Consider the following 12,804-nt stretch of genomic DNA (forward strand, 5'->3'; position numbering starts at 1 on the left):
CTCACTACTTTCAAGAATCTTCAGGTTCTTAAGTGGAAGCCCTTTTGAATTTTCAATAATTCGTCTCATCATTATTGATCCAGGATGACCCATTCGGTCATGCCAAAGCACAAAAGTTCCTGAATCGTTAAACTTCTGGTTTACGATTGAGTGTGCTTCCATTGTACTAATTTCTGCATAGTACAGGCCAGAAGACAAAGTTGGTAATTTCTCCAAAACACATTTCTGGCCGGAGACATTCTTTGTAATGATAAGATATTCATCATTTGTTTCATTTAATGTCTCAACGTGATACCCATTACGGCGGATATCTTTGAAACTCAACAAGTTTCTTGGGGATCTAGAAGAGAATAGTGCATCTTCTATAACAAGTTTCGTCCCCTTAGGTAGAAATATAGTAGCTCTTCCGGAGCCTTCAATTAATTTCGAATTGCCAGAAATTGTATTAATATTTCCCCTTTTTCTACGCAATTGAGAAAAGTATTTCTCATCTTTGAATATAGCATGCGTTGTTCCACTATCAATCACACAAATATCTTCATGATTTGTCATTGATCCAAATAATATTTGAGGATTTTCCATATATTCTTCAAAACGAAAAAATAGGCAAAGTAAACATCGAAGTAGATATTTTGATTAGACAAAGTATTACACACACTTTATTACTTATATATGGAAACATAACCACATTAGCTAATACAAATGACATGTATGAAATATCTAAGTTAATACAGATCCATCACCGATCAGATGATCTATTTTTCCTTCAGGGATTTCAAAGAAATCTGCCACATCTAAATGCATAGGCTCAACATTATCTTCAGAAATAAAATTTGCTTCGGCATCATTTTCTGCCCTTTTGAGGGAGGCTTGATATAGATCAACAAGGTGCTTTGGCGTACGACAGGTACGTGCCCAGTGCCCTTTTCCTCCACATCGAAAGCAATTATTTTCTGAATTTTTCTTTTGCACAACATCATGCTTTTCATCCTTCCTTTTACACTGCTGGTGGTGAAGGGTATTATATGGTGCATAACGAGAATCATGATTAAAATTCCTTCCTCGACCACGACCATGACCACGACTGGGGCCACGACCTCTTCCACGCCTAGAATGGCGAAAATTTGCCTCATTCACTTCAGGGAATGGGGCAGTACCAGTGGGTCGGCTTTCATGATTTTTCATCAGTAATTCATTATGTTGTTCAGCCACTAAAAGATGTGAGATTAGTTCAGCATATTTCTTGAACTTCATCTCTCGGTATTGCTGCTGCAGGAGCATACTCGAGGTAGGAAAAGTGGAGAATGTTTTCTCCAGCATATCATCATCAGTAATATTTTCACCACATAATTTCAATTGAGAAATAATTTTAAACATTGCAGAATTATATGCCTTAACAGATTTAAAGTCTTGGAACCTTAAATGGAGCCAATCAAAACGTGCTTGTGGAAGTATGACCATCTTCAGGTGATCATATCTATCTTTCAGATCATTCCACAGCGTAAGAGGATCTTTAACCGTGAGATATTCCATTTTCAAATTCTCATCAAGATGACGGCGGAGGAATATCATTGCCTTAGCACGATTTTGGTTTGATGCCTCATTTTTATCTTTGATGGTGTCTTCCAGACCCATCGCATTAAGGTGAATCTCGGCATCAAGAATCCAAGACATATATCTATTACCGGATATATCTAAGGCTACAAATTCACATTTAGTAAGATTTGCCATTAGTAAAGGAAAACGAAGAAATCAATACCTTCGAGGTTTTGAAGTATTTGCTCGAGATAACAGAGTCTCGTGCTGATAACGTGTTATAAAATAATAACTATAAAGTAAATATACGGAAGAAATATGTAGAGAGAATATGTAGAGAGATATCAGTTTATATTACTTCTGCTCTTTCAACATTGCATTTGTGCATCCTATTTATAGAGAAACAGGACATGAGATATTTTGAGATATTTTGGGATATTTTGGGATATTTTGGATATCCACTATTTGGGATATTTTTGACAAAATGCTAATTTTGGGCTTATAGAGCGCTAGGGGTGTCAATGGTTTTCAAAAAACTGACTTAACCGACCGAATCGTATCGTACCGAACCGATTTTTAGGTTTCTTTTAATTAAACCGACGGTTTTTATATAAATTTATAACCGTACCGAATAATCAGGTTGGTTTTTAATTTTATAAATATAAACCGAAAAAATAACGAACCAAACCGAATAAGTATATATATGTAAAATATATTTTATATATTAAATTTACATATAATAAAATATTAAAAAATTTGCCTTGGGTTTGGGATGATGAAAATGACTACAAGCCGGCAACATAATTAGCACCTAAAGTTCCAACTCTGAAACCTATTATATTAATCCTATTGAACTTAAATTAGTTCTAGCATCTCGAGTAGTAACTAGTAAGCTACAAGGTATTCCAACGATTTTGGATAGAAAGCTACAAAATATTAGATATTTTTCCTCTCGTATGATTTTAAATTCTCTTAGTCTATACTCAACCTTAGTAGTCTCAGTTCTTAAGTCTCATCTTCATTGATTTTCCCCCCTCGTGCGATCTAAAATATATTTTTTTTTGCTTAACATTATTTTACACTACTGTAAAATAGTGGGATATTGTTTCTTAACTTTTACTATTCTTATCGTCTTTCATGTTTTCTTGATTCATCACCTTTTAATCAGTAAAAATATCTAAAGAGTTTTTGTTAAAGCCCTATAGAAATATGTATGATATTGTTTCTTAACTTTTACTAGTGACTATAACATGATGTTCTTTTAAAAAAAAAAACCGAAACTTAACCGAACCGTATCGATACCGAAGAGAAACCGACATGATGGGACGGTTTTGAAAAGTCGAATTTTGGTTCTACAAAATGAAATAACCGAAAAATTGATACGGTATAAATTTTATAAATTAACCGCCTGAACCGTACCATTGACACCCCTATAGAGCGCCATGTCACCGGGCTATGTCTTGCAATTATATATTTATAGTAAAAGTTAAGACACAATATCATACATATTTCTATAGGGCTTTAACAAAAACTCTTTAGATATTTTTACTGATTAAAAGGTGATGAATCAAGAAAACATGAAAGACGATAAGAATAGAGATTGATCCCACTATTTTACAGTAGTGTAAAATAATGTTAAGCAAAAAAAAAAATATTTTAGATCGCACGAGGGGGAAAATCAATGAAGATGAGACTTAAGAACTGAGACTACTAAGATTGAGTATAGACTAAGAGAATTTAAAATCATACGAGAGGAAAAATATCTAATATTTTGTAGCTTTCTATCCAAAATCGTTGGAATACCATAGAAAGCTACAAAATATTAGATATTTTTCCTCTCGTATGATTTTAAATTCTCTTAGTCTATACTCAATCTTAGTAGTCTCAGTTCTTAAGTCTCATCTTCATTGATTTTCCCCCCTCGTGCGATCTAAAATATATTTTTTTTTGCTTAACATTATTTTACACTACTGTAAAATAGTGGGATCAATCTCTATTCTTATCGTCTTTCATGTTTTCTTGATTCATCACCTTTTAATCAGTAAAAATATCTAAAGATTTTTTGTTAAAGCCCTATAGAAATATGTATGATATTGTGTCTTAACTTTTACTAGTGACTATAACATGATGTTCTTTTAAAAAAAAAAACCGAAACTTAACCGAACCGTATCGATACCGAAAAGAAACCGACATGATGGGACGGTTTTGAAAAGTCGAATTTTGGTTCTACAAAATGAAATAACCGAAAAATTGGTACGGTATAAATTTGATAAATTAACCGCTCGAACCGTACCATTGACACCCCTATAGAGCGCCATGTCACCGGGCTATGTCTTGCAATTATATATTTATATACATAATAATTACATGTATAAAAAGTTACCTGACCCCCAACTAGCCCAATTCACAAAAGTTCGAGAAAACTCATAACTAGGTTAGGGGGTAAGTTCAAATGCCCCATTCCCATCATTAAACCGGCCCTGGGCTGAACCCTTAAGAGTGGGCCTGATTCAGCATGGAATCGCTTAGAGCTCACTCTTATTCAAACTATATAAATCATTGTATTGTAAATAGGGAAAATGGCTAAAAATACCTCTAACATATGAAAAATGATTCATAAATACCTTCTTTCCACCTTTTGATCTACAAATATCCTTCTTTTTGGCTAAAGGATACCCCTCAGACTAACGTCTTAAATTTAGATCTAATTTGGCTCTTTAAAATAGTCACGTGACCTATTATGATTTGTCAATTTTTAATTCAGAATTAAGTTAAAATCCACTCATTTTTAAACCCTATTGCCATTTTTTAATTCAGAATTAAGTTAAAACCCACTCATTTTAAAACCCGATCATCTCCTGATAATCCTGATACATTTCCTTTAACACTTAAATAGGGGGGGGGGGGGGGGGGGATTTAAAGGTAGGCGAGGGTGTTCGGCAAAAAGTTCCACTGTATATATAGGGTAAATTTTCTGAGTTTATGTAGATATATATATATTTTGAACACCCTCAACAACATGGAAAAGGCTAGCTCAGCGGTTTCCGAACACCCAGGATGAAAATCCTGGATCCGCCACTGCCCTTAAACCCCCAGATACTTACCCTGAGTGCTCACTGATCACCACCCGAGATTAAATCTCGGCTCCAACACAATTTTTTTCGCCTATATACTTGTATTTTCGCCTTTGCTATGTTATTAGTGACCAGTACGACACGGTATTATCCCTCGATCGTCATTAAAATTTTTATTGCGGTGTATGTTAAGATAATGATGCTCCCGCCGTCTTAAAATCCAGGGTCCGCCTCTGCATACATCATGATCATGCTCCATAGTAATCTAAAGATTATACGTATCTAACAATGATCTTAAAGGATTATGGTCATGAAATGCGAACAGAGGATGGATGATAACCTATCATTTTTGACATGGAACATTAGTATTAGTATTACTACTTAATATAAGAGCTGATCCATGCTTTTTTGTCGTCCTCACATATGGTTTGATCCTATAAGGCTGCTACACGTGGCAGTTTTTGGGATCTCTTTTATCACTTATTAGATTAACTTTTTGGGTCATTTGCACTTTTACCCCAGCTTTGTGCTGGTTTTTAGCTTTCGCCCTTCAAATGGGCATTTGACCCTATGAAATTGCTCCACTTGGATGCTATCTTTTGTATTCTCATTTTTCCATCATTGATTTTCTTAACACAATTTACTTTGGCCTTTGTAAAAGGTGTAATTTTTTGTGGATTTTTTCTTATCTCTTACTTCATCTGTTTCAATTTATGTGGTATTATTTTTTTTTTAGTCTATTAAAAAGAATTATCTTTTTATAATTAGAAACAATTTAACTTGAAAATTTTCTTTTGCCCTAAACGAAATAATTTATAGACACATAAATGTCTAAGGTTTGTTTTAAATCATAAATTTAAAAAATCTTTATTTATTTCTTAAACATTGTGTCAAGTCAAACGGTGTCACATAAATTAGACGGGAGAAATATTAGAGAAACAAATATTTCAATAATCACTTTGAAGAAGTTCAAACTACCTTGAATTTTGGTCATTATATGATGTCATATTTTATTCGTATTGAATCAGTGAGATTCTCATGTAATTGATTTTTTTCCAAACTAATTTTTTAAACTGCAAAAGAAGATTTTGTGAACAATTTTATCCACAAAACTTATCAACAACAAATGATTAATCTACCATTAGATTAAATTAATTATGCAGTAAAAAAATGTGACACAAGTAACTATATTTTTTTAATTAAAATTATTATTTCTCTATCATGAGTTTGGGCTCGGGCTTAGCACGAGCCTCGTGGAACTAGTACTATATATAATCAAGGATTGCCAAAATTTGTCGTCCTCACAGGGACTGTATAGGAATTTTGATTTCTTACACGTGGCTGTAATTTGGCTATTGATTGAGTTGTCCTCAATTCATTTTCGGAAGTGCACTTCCGCTGACCTTACAATTGGTATATTGAGTCACTTTTTTAAGAGTCCTCTTTTTTCCAAGTGGGTCCCATGATCCAATTCTACTCTTACACGTTATGTATTACCTTGCTTTCCATCTTATTACTTCGATTGCCTGGTATATTCTTGTAAATAAGGTCATCTTTACATGCCTTTCTATAAGAAGACTTAACTGGCATTTTCCATTTGTAAGAAATGACATGCTATCAGACGGACCACAATTAAGGCCTTCTTTTAACCGTAGAGGCAATCCAACAATGCAAAAGGCCCTCTAATTCGAAAAAAAATAAAAATATCGAACTTATTTTGGATAAAAAATATCCTTTCCGTCCTTAAAATTTTCAAATATATCCCTATTTTAACAGAAATTATCCCCCCAAAATCTTATGGTGGGTTATTATTTAGTTGGGTAATAGAGCGGATTTAAAAAATGATTTGTTTTATGGGTTATTATTTAGTTGGGTAATAGAGCGGGTTTAAAAAATGATTTATTTTTATTTTGAGGGATAATTTCTGTCAAGACAGGGGTATATTTGAAAATTTTAAGGACAGGAAGGATATTTGTTATCCAAAATAAGTTCGGAGGATATTTTTAGCCTTTTTTTTTTTTTAATTAGAGGGGTATTTTTGACCCTTTTCCCTTAAATTTTTTATCCTAAAGCATTCTTGATCTGAACATAGGAGTAACATACTTTGTAAACAACAATTTTAGAACTATATCTAAAAGCTTAAAAACAATTCTAATCCTTCAAAAATTTGCCACAATTTTATTTTTCATCTACTCCAGTATAAATTTACTTGGGAGTGTGGTATTTTTATTTTTTATATCTAATTCAAAATAAATAATTTTTCTATATAACTAAAAAGATAGTAGTAGTTTTTCTTCTTCAAATTTACCCTTATTTAGGTAAGTGCATTTTTACATAATTAAGAACACATATTACATTGATATTATTTTATTAAGAATATTTTAGGGAAAACACTTCTTACATTTAGGGGTGAGTGATTTCTTAAGGTGTATGTTCAAGCTAAAAGCACCTATAATATGGATCGAAGGAGTACCTTTTACATTAAGTTGTCCTTATACATTAATTTAGATAACTTTTGAAGCAACATCTCCTTTTTAACTGAAGTATTTATTAGGGCTTACTTTACATATAAACATGGCTCATGTCATATGTTCCTCTCCATATTCTTCTCTCTATTTGGTTTAAACCTCCAAAAGTTTGCTTCTTTACATTAAATTAAGGAAAAGGAAACAAAAATTATTTGTTAACATGTATCTTTTGGAAGGAAAAAGAAAACTTCGAATAAGAACAATTTAATTTCATTGACTTTTTAATATATTTTGTTGTGATTAAATTTGAAAAAACATCTACAAAAGTATCTTACAATACCAAGGCTCTTTATCTTTATTTATATGTGAACTTTTTTTTATTTCATCATACAACAATTTGAATATTGAAATATCATTTTACAAAAATAAGTTAGCTAATGTGGAGTCAATTCATAGAAACAGGAGAAAAGCTCAATTTGAATTATTGGAGACTATATTCTCAAAAAATTCAGTAAAATAGAAATTAGGAGAGCTTTCATTTGTTTGATTCTTTTGAGTCTAATATATAAACTAAGAAAATATTTCGCTTTAATTTTCAAATATATTTTTTTATTTTAAAATTTTTAAAAAGTGTCAAACTGATGTTATAAAAATAGAGAAGTAAGGACAGAAAAAATTTAAAAATATCTACAAATATAATTTTAATGTTAATTTGGACCCGGGCTAAGCACGGGCCAAACGGCACTAGTAGGTATATACATAAGAAATCACTAAAGTTTCTATAAATATTGATTATGTACCTATAATTTCAAAATTGCAATGCGTTCAACTTAAAATATAAAGGTTACCTATTAAGTTTCAACTCTCTCTAAATATGACAGTTACGTTGTGGGCCCTATCACTTTGAACCTGAATAACAAGATTTTTCCTTTTCAGCAAGGATCATTGGCCAGTCAAATTCTTTACCAAAGAAAAGGAAAAATCAAAGGTCAATTTGGTGGTATCCTTGAACTAAAAAACAAAGGTTCAGGATATTCTTAGTCCAAAAGATGAAATAAGGGTATTTATGAACTATTTTTCATACGTCGGGGAAGTTTGTGATTCTTTTCCGTTGTAAATCTATCCTGTTTCTAAACCAAACGACTTCAGATACTAGTAATAAATAACGGACTTTAGAGTTCTATTAAGACCCTATTGCATTCCAGGAACCACCATACACCAACATGGATCACTATCCGAAGAACTACTTGAGTCTTGATATATATAGCTGATCATTTGTCATAGCTACTCAAGCTAAGAATCAACAATGAATCTTGAAATGGAAAGTCTCACAATATTTTGGGTTGTGTTATTGTTAATATGTTTCACTTGCAACATCATCCCTCGTGAACTGTCTAGACGTTTGTCCTTTCTCTCCACGTAAAAATAAGCAGTGTGACCTATTGATGAGAAATTAACATGTGTTAGAGTGATATGATGAAATAAAGAAAATAATGAACGAAACACATCGATCGTTGCACTTCTCGTCCAATTACCGCTAAATTCTGATTTTAATCATTATAATAGTTGGTTAAACATATTTCATATGCAATTAACTGTGATCCTTTTTTATATAAGAAATACATGATATTTAAGCTATTTTGTTGAGCTATTACCTCAAATATGAAGTAATTGTACGAATTTAACATATGACATCGACAATTAAATGATTTAGTTTGATATATTTGTGATGATTAATGGCCAAAGAAATTAAAGTACACATATCAACTAATTGAAGATTAGATGTGTGTGACAAAAATTAAAATCAGAATCTGCCGATATCTTTGAGAGATTATAAGCACAAATTTCCCATAGTAACTAAATATGTGGATTTCTGACTTTTTTTTTTTTTTTTTGCTAATATGTTCCAAAATAGTATTAATTCAATATTCACCTCAACATTATCCAATTAGATGCGTTAAAGGTCAAAATAGCCGGTCGGATAATTCTTCCTTGATCCTAAGAAACGACGTACAAAGATTTTACAATTCCATCACCAACCGGAGATACCATTAAGTATTTTGATGGAAATATAAGATTAATGCATCGCATGATTAATTTTCTGTTTGGCTTTAAAAAAAAAAGAAGGTAAAATGTGCCTTTTGGATTATTGGATAGTGCACAGTGGTTTACCACCGAAAAAGCTTACTCAGGCTTTGTATTTTCACGAATTCAACAAATAGAAAATACATGTCTTCACTGCTTCACATTTATTTTTAGGGATAATTTTAGAGACCTTTTCTCACGTTTGACTTCGTAACACTTTCCTCCTTTGTGGTTTATAATATTACGCTTACCTCCCTTATTTCAATTTTTGTGTAACAATTCTTTTTACCTATTTTTCATAAATGTAAATAAATAAGAGTTTGACTACTTTGCCCTTACTAATATACTCCTTTGTATATTATATTCTTTCCTAAATTCCTTTAAGATAGCTGCCAAAGACTAACACACAAATATAATCATGAATTTGATATATGAATTATATAATCATGCTTTACATAAATCTTAATGAGGTTTAACAATTTTGGTCGATGATTAATTTATAACACCTTTAATAAATATATTAAGAGAAAAAGAGCACATCTGGGCGTTAAAGTATAGCATCAAAATCTATAGAATAAGAATTCTTAAAATGCAAAACCAAACGCCATGGCATTTGCAAATTAGTACTCCGCGATTTGCTTTCTTTTGCGTAAAAGATTGATGATGATCTTGCTTAGAAATAAAAGAGGAGACGGAAGATGAATTAAAAAATGTGGATTCTATGGTTGTCGAGAATTAGGACTACCTCAAATTTCTTTTCCTTTTTTCTTTGTTTTCTGAATTTTATTCCTAACATTCACTAATAAGTGCAAACTGTTAAGATTTCAGATGTAATTTATTTCAGTTCCTAAAACTTGTAAATTACTTTTAGATTAAAATTATAAAAAAAAAATATACGAAGATGATTGTTAATCTCATATAATGAGTATGACAATGATGAAGCAAAATTCCAATGAAAATTTTTCACCTTTTTCCGGAAATCGTTTTCACTTTATTTGAAAATCAACGTTTGACCATAGAAATTCAAATACAATTTGAAGTTGTATTTGAAATTTGAAAAACACCAAAAAACTTATTTTCACTTTTTTCACTTTCAACACATTTAAACAATCAAATATTTTTTGCAAAAACTTAACCAAACACAACTTTATCTTCAACTCCAACTCCAAAATACCAAATAAAGTGAAAGATATTTGGTTTTCGTGGCCAAATGCCTACTTCGAAACTCTGATATTACTTGAAACTTCACTTTTTCTAATTTTGCTTTTGATTCTATATTTATTGTCAAATCTAGAACCACATTTTCCAAAAATAAAAAGAAAGTTCAGTCTTTTGCATATATTGGAAACACAATCGGTGAAAACATTGGGAAAATAAGAGAAAAGTTCAAAAGCTTTGGCTAGTATCAATATAATTTTACAAATAGAAGATAAGATCATAAAAATTTAAAAAAAAAAAAATTTAAGAAGAAGAAGAAGAGGAGGAGAAGCATACCAGTGATAAGTACAAAAGAAGAGAAGGAAGGAAAATAAGTGAAAGAGTGTGTGCTGACAGTGGACCCACCATATTCCACTTGTCATGTTTATATTTCTCCTTCACGCAAGTAATTATGCAGGGACGAGTCTTTTGCCAACGTTTGTTGAAGTGGGACCCAAAATTCACTTGGCAAAATATGAAAGGAGACTCACACAAGTTTTGTCTTCCACATCTTTCTTGTGCCTTGCGCATAATAAAATTTTCCAACTTGAAGTATTAATTTCCTATTCAAGTCATAATCATGTCTTTAGTGCCACGACGGCCATAATTGGCTATGAGCTAAATTCTAAATACTTGAAGACACTGCTTTGATTTTTTCCAATAATAATTTTATACTTGCAGAAAACTTATTAGTGTTTGGTCTATTTATTGTCATCAAGAACCAGTGTCATTTCACCAAGGACAAAAAGACTAGTAGTAAATTTTGCTTCTGTTAGATTATAACATTTTTCAAGAAAGAATGAAAGTTGAGATAGAAATCATCTCCGAAGTGTCAATCAAACCATCTTCACCAACCCCAAATGACCTTCACCATTACCAACTTTCATATCTTGACCAAATTACTCCTAATATTTTGATGCCCCTTGTTTTTTTTTATCCAGCAGCCGTTAACGATAACATCACTAACACACACAGATCAGATCAACTCAAGAAATCTCTATCACATGTCTTAACCAAATTCTACCCTCTTTGCGGACGTCTAGTGGCCAACTCCCATGTCAATTGCAACGATGAGGGCATACCATATGTAGAAGCCATAGCCAAATGCGACCTCTCTGAGTTCCTGCTTGATCCAGTTCCTAATGAACTTAACAAGTTCATCCCTTCTGATTTACATGATGTTAAAGATATTTGCTTACTAGTCCAAGCAAATTTCTTTCAATGTGGAGGAATGGCTATTGGTATAGCCATTTCTCATAAGATAGCTGATGCATTATCAACTTTCATGTTTATCAATACTTGGGGAGCTATTGCTAGAGGGAAAACCAATGTTCCTAGTCCAATGTTCAATTCTTCAATACTATTTCCTCCAAGAGATACATCAGAGTTAAAATCAAGCATCACAATTGGGAAGGACAACATTGTGACTAAAAGGTTTGTATTCTCTGCTTCGAAAGTATCAGCACTTAGGGATAAGTATACTGAAAAGGGCACCGAAAATATGAGACCTCCCTCGAGGATCGAAGCTTTGTCAGCTTTCTTATGGACTCGTTTGATGGCGAGTATTCATGAGAAAAGGGATGAAAACAAGATTTATGGTATAGTCCATACAGTGAACTTACGCAACAGAAGTAGTCCTCAATTGCCTGAATATTTATTCGGGAATGTAATGCAAGTAGTCGTTACACTACCAGCTATGGATAATAATAGTACTGCTGAGGAACAAGGTTTTGAGCTAGTGAAAAAAGTGAGAGAAGGTATAGAGAACATAAATAGTGAATTTGTATCGGATCTTCAGAAGAATGATGACAAGCACTTGAGTTTTATCAAAGAGAAAGCAAGTGAGCAGAGGAAAGGTGGCTTAGTCTTGTTCAACTTCACTAGTTTGTGTAGATTGCCTCTATACAAAGCTGATTTTGGTTGGGGAAAACCAATATGGGTGGGATCAGCTAGCCTTGTTCTCAAGGATGTTATCGGTTTTCTAGACACAAAATCAGGTAACGGTATAGAAGCCTGGATAAATCTCAAAGAAGAAGACATGGCTATATTTGAAGCTGACAAGGAGTTGCTCTCTTGGTGTAATGAGTGATCGTAAAATTTATAGGGTGGTATTATATAGACATTTACACATACTGCTGCTTTTAGTCCCTTGATATGTTATAATCTTGAAAGTTTGTTTCTTATATTCCTCGATCTTTTTGGAAACCATTTCTCATCTTCCGTATATATTGATGAACACAACCATCCAACTCCTACATCTACCATGAAATTAAGCTCTAAAAGGCCATAAAGATACCAAAAGACCCTCTATTCATGAGGCCAAAGGCTTTGCAACAAGACAGACCAAATTAAGAGGATGGTGAACTAGGTTGTACACTCACTTAAAGCTAAGACTGTCCTTTGTTTAAAAATATATTCCTCAAAGTAACTTTAAACTTAAAGAG

The 12,804-nt window shown here is 32.4% G+C and overlaps 1 protein-coding gene across 1 annotated transcript; it reads left to right on the plus strand.

Moving 5' to 3' along the window:
* The first annotated feature begins 10,452 nt into the window (after positions 1–10,452).
* On the plus strand, positions 10,453–12,596 carry LOC132642646 (stemmadenine O-acetyltransferase). The gene has a single exon (XM_060359731.1). It carries the CDS (start codon positions 11,160–11,162, stop codon positions 12,447–12,449), a length of 1,290 nt encoding a protein of 429 aa, XP_060215714.1. The 5' UTR covers positions 10,453–11,159; the 3' UTR covers positions 12,450–12,596.
* Positions 12,597–12,804: the final 208 nt, after the last annotated feature.

This window comes from Lycium barbarum, chromosome 5, assembly GCF_019175385.1.
Source record: "Lycium barbarum isolate Lr01 chromosome 5, ASM1917538v2, whole genome shotgun sequence".
Lineage (NCBI taxonomy): Eukaryota > Viridiplantae > Streptophyta > Magnoliopsida > Solanales > Solanaceae > Lycium > Lycium barbarum.

What these genes read in the sequence shown, in the direction of transcription:
- LOC132642646 (XM_060359731.1), top strand. Translation starts at nt 11,160, where the DNA reads ATGAAAGTTGAGATAGAAATCATCTCCGAAGTGTCAATCAAACCATCT.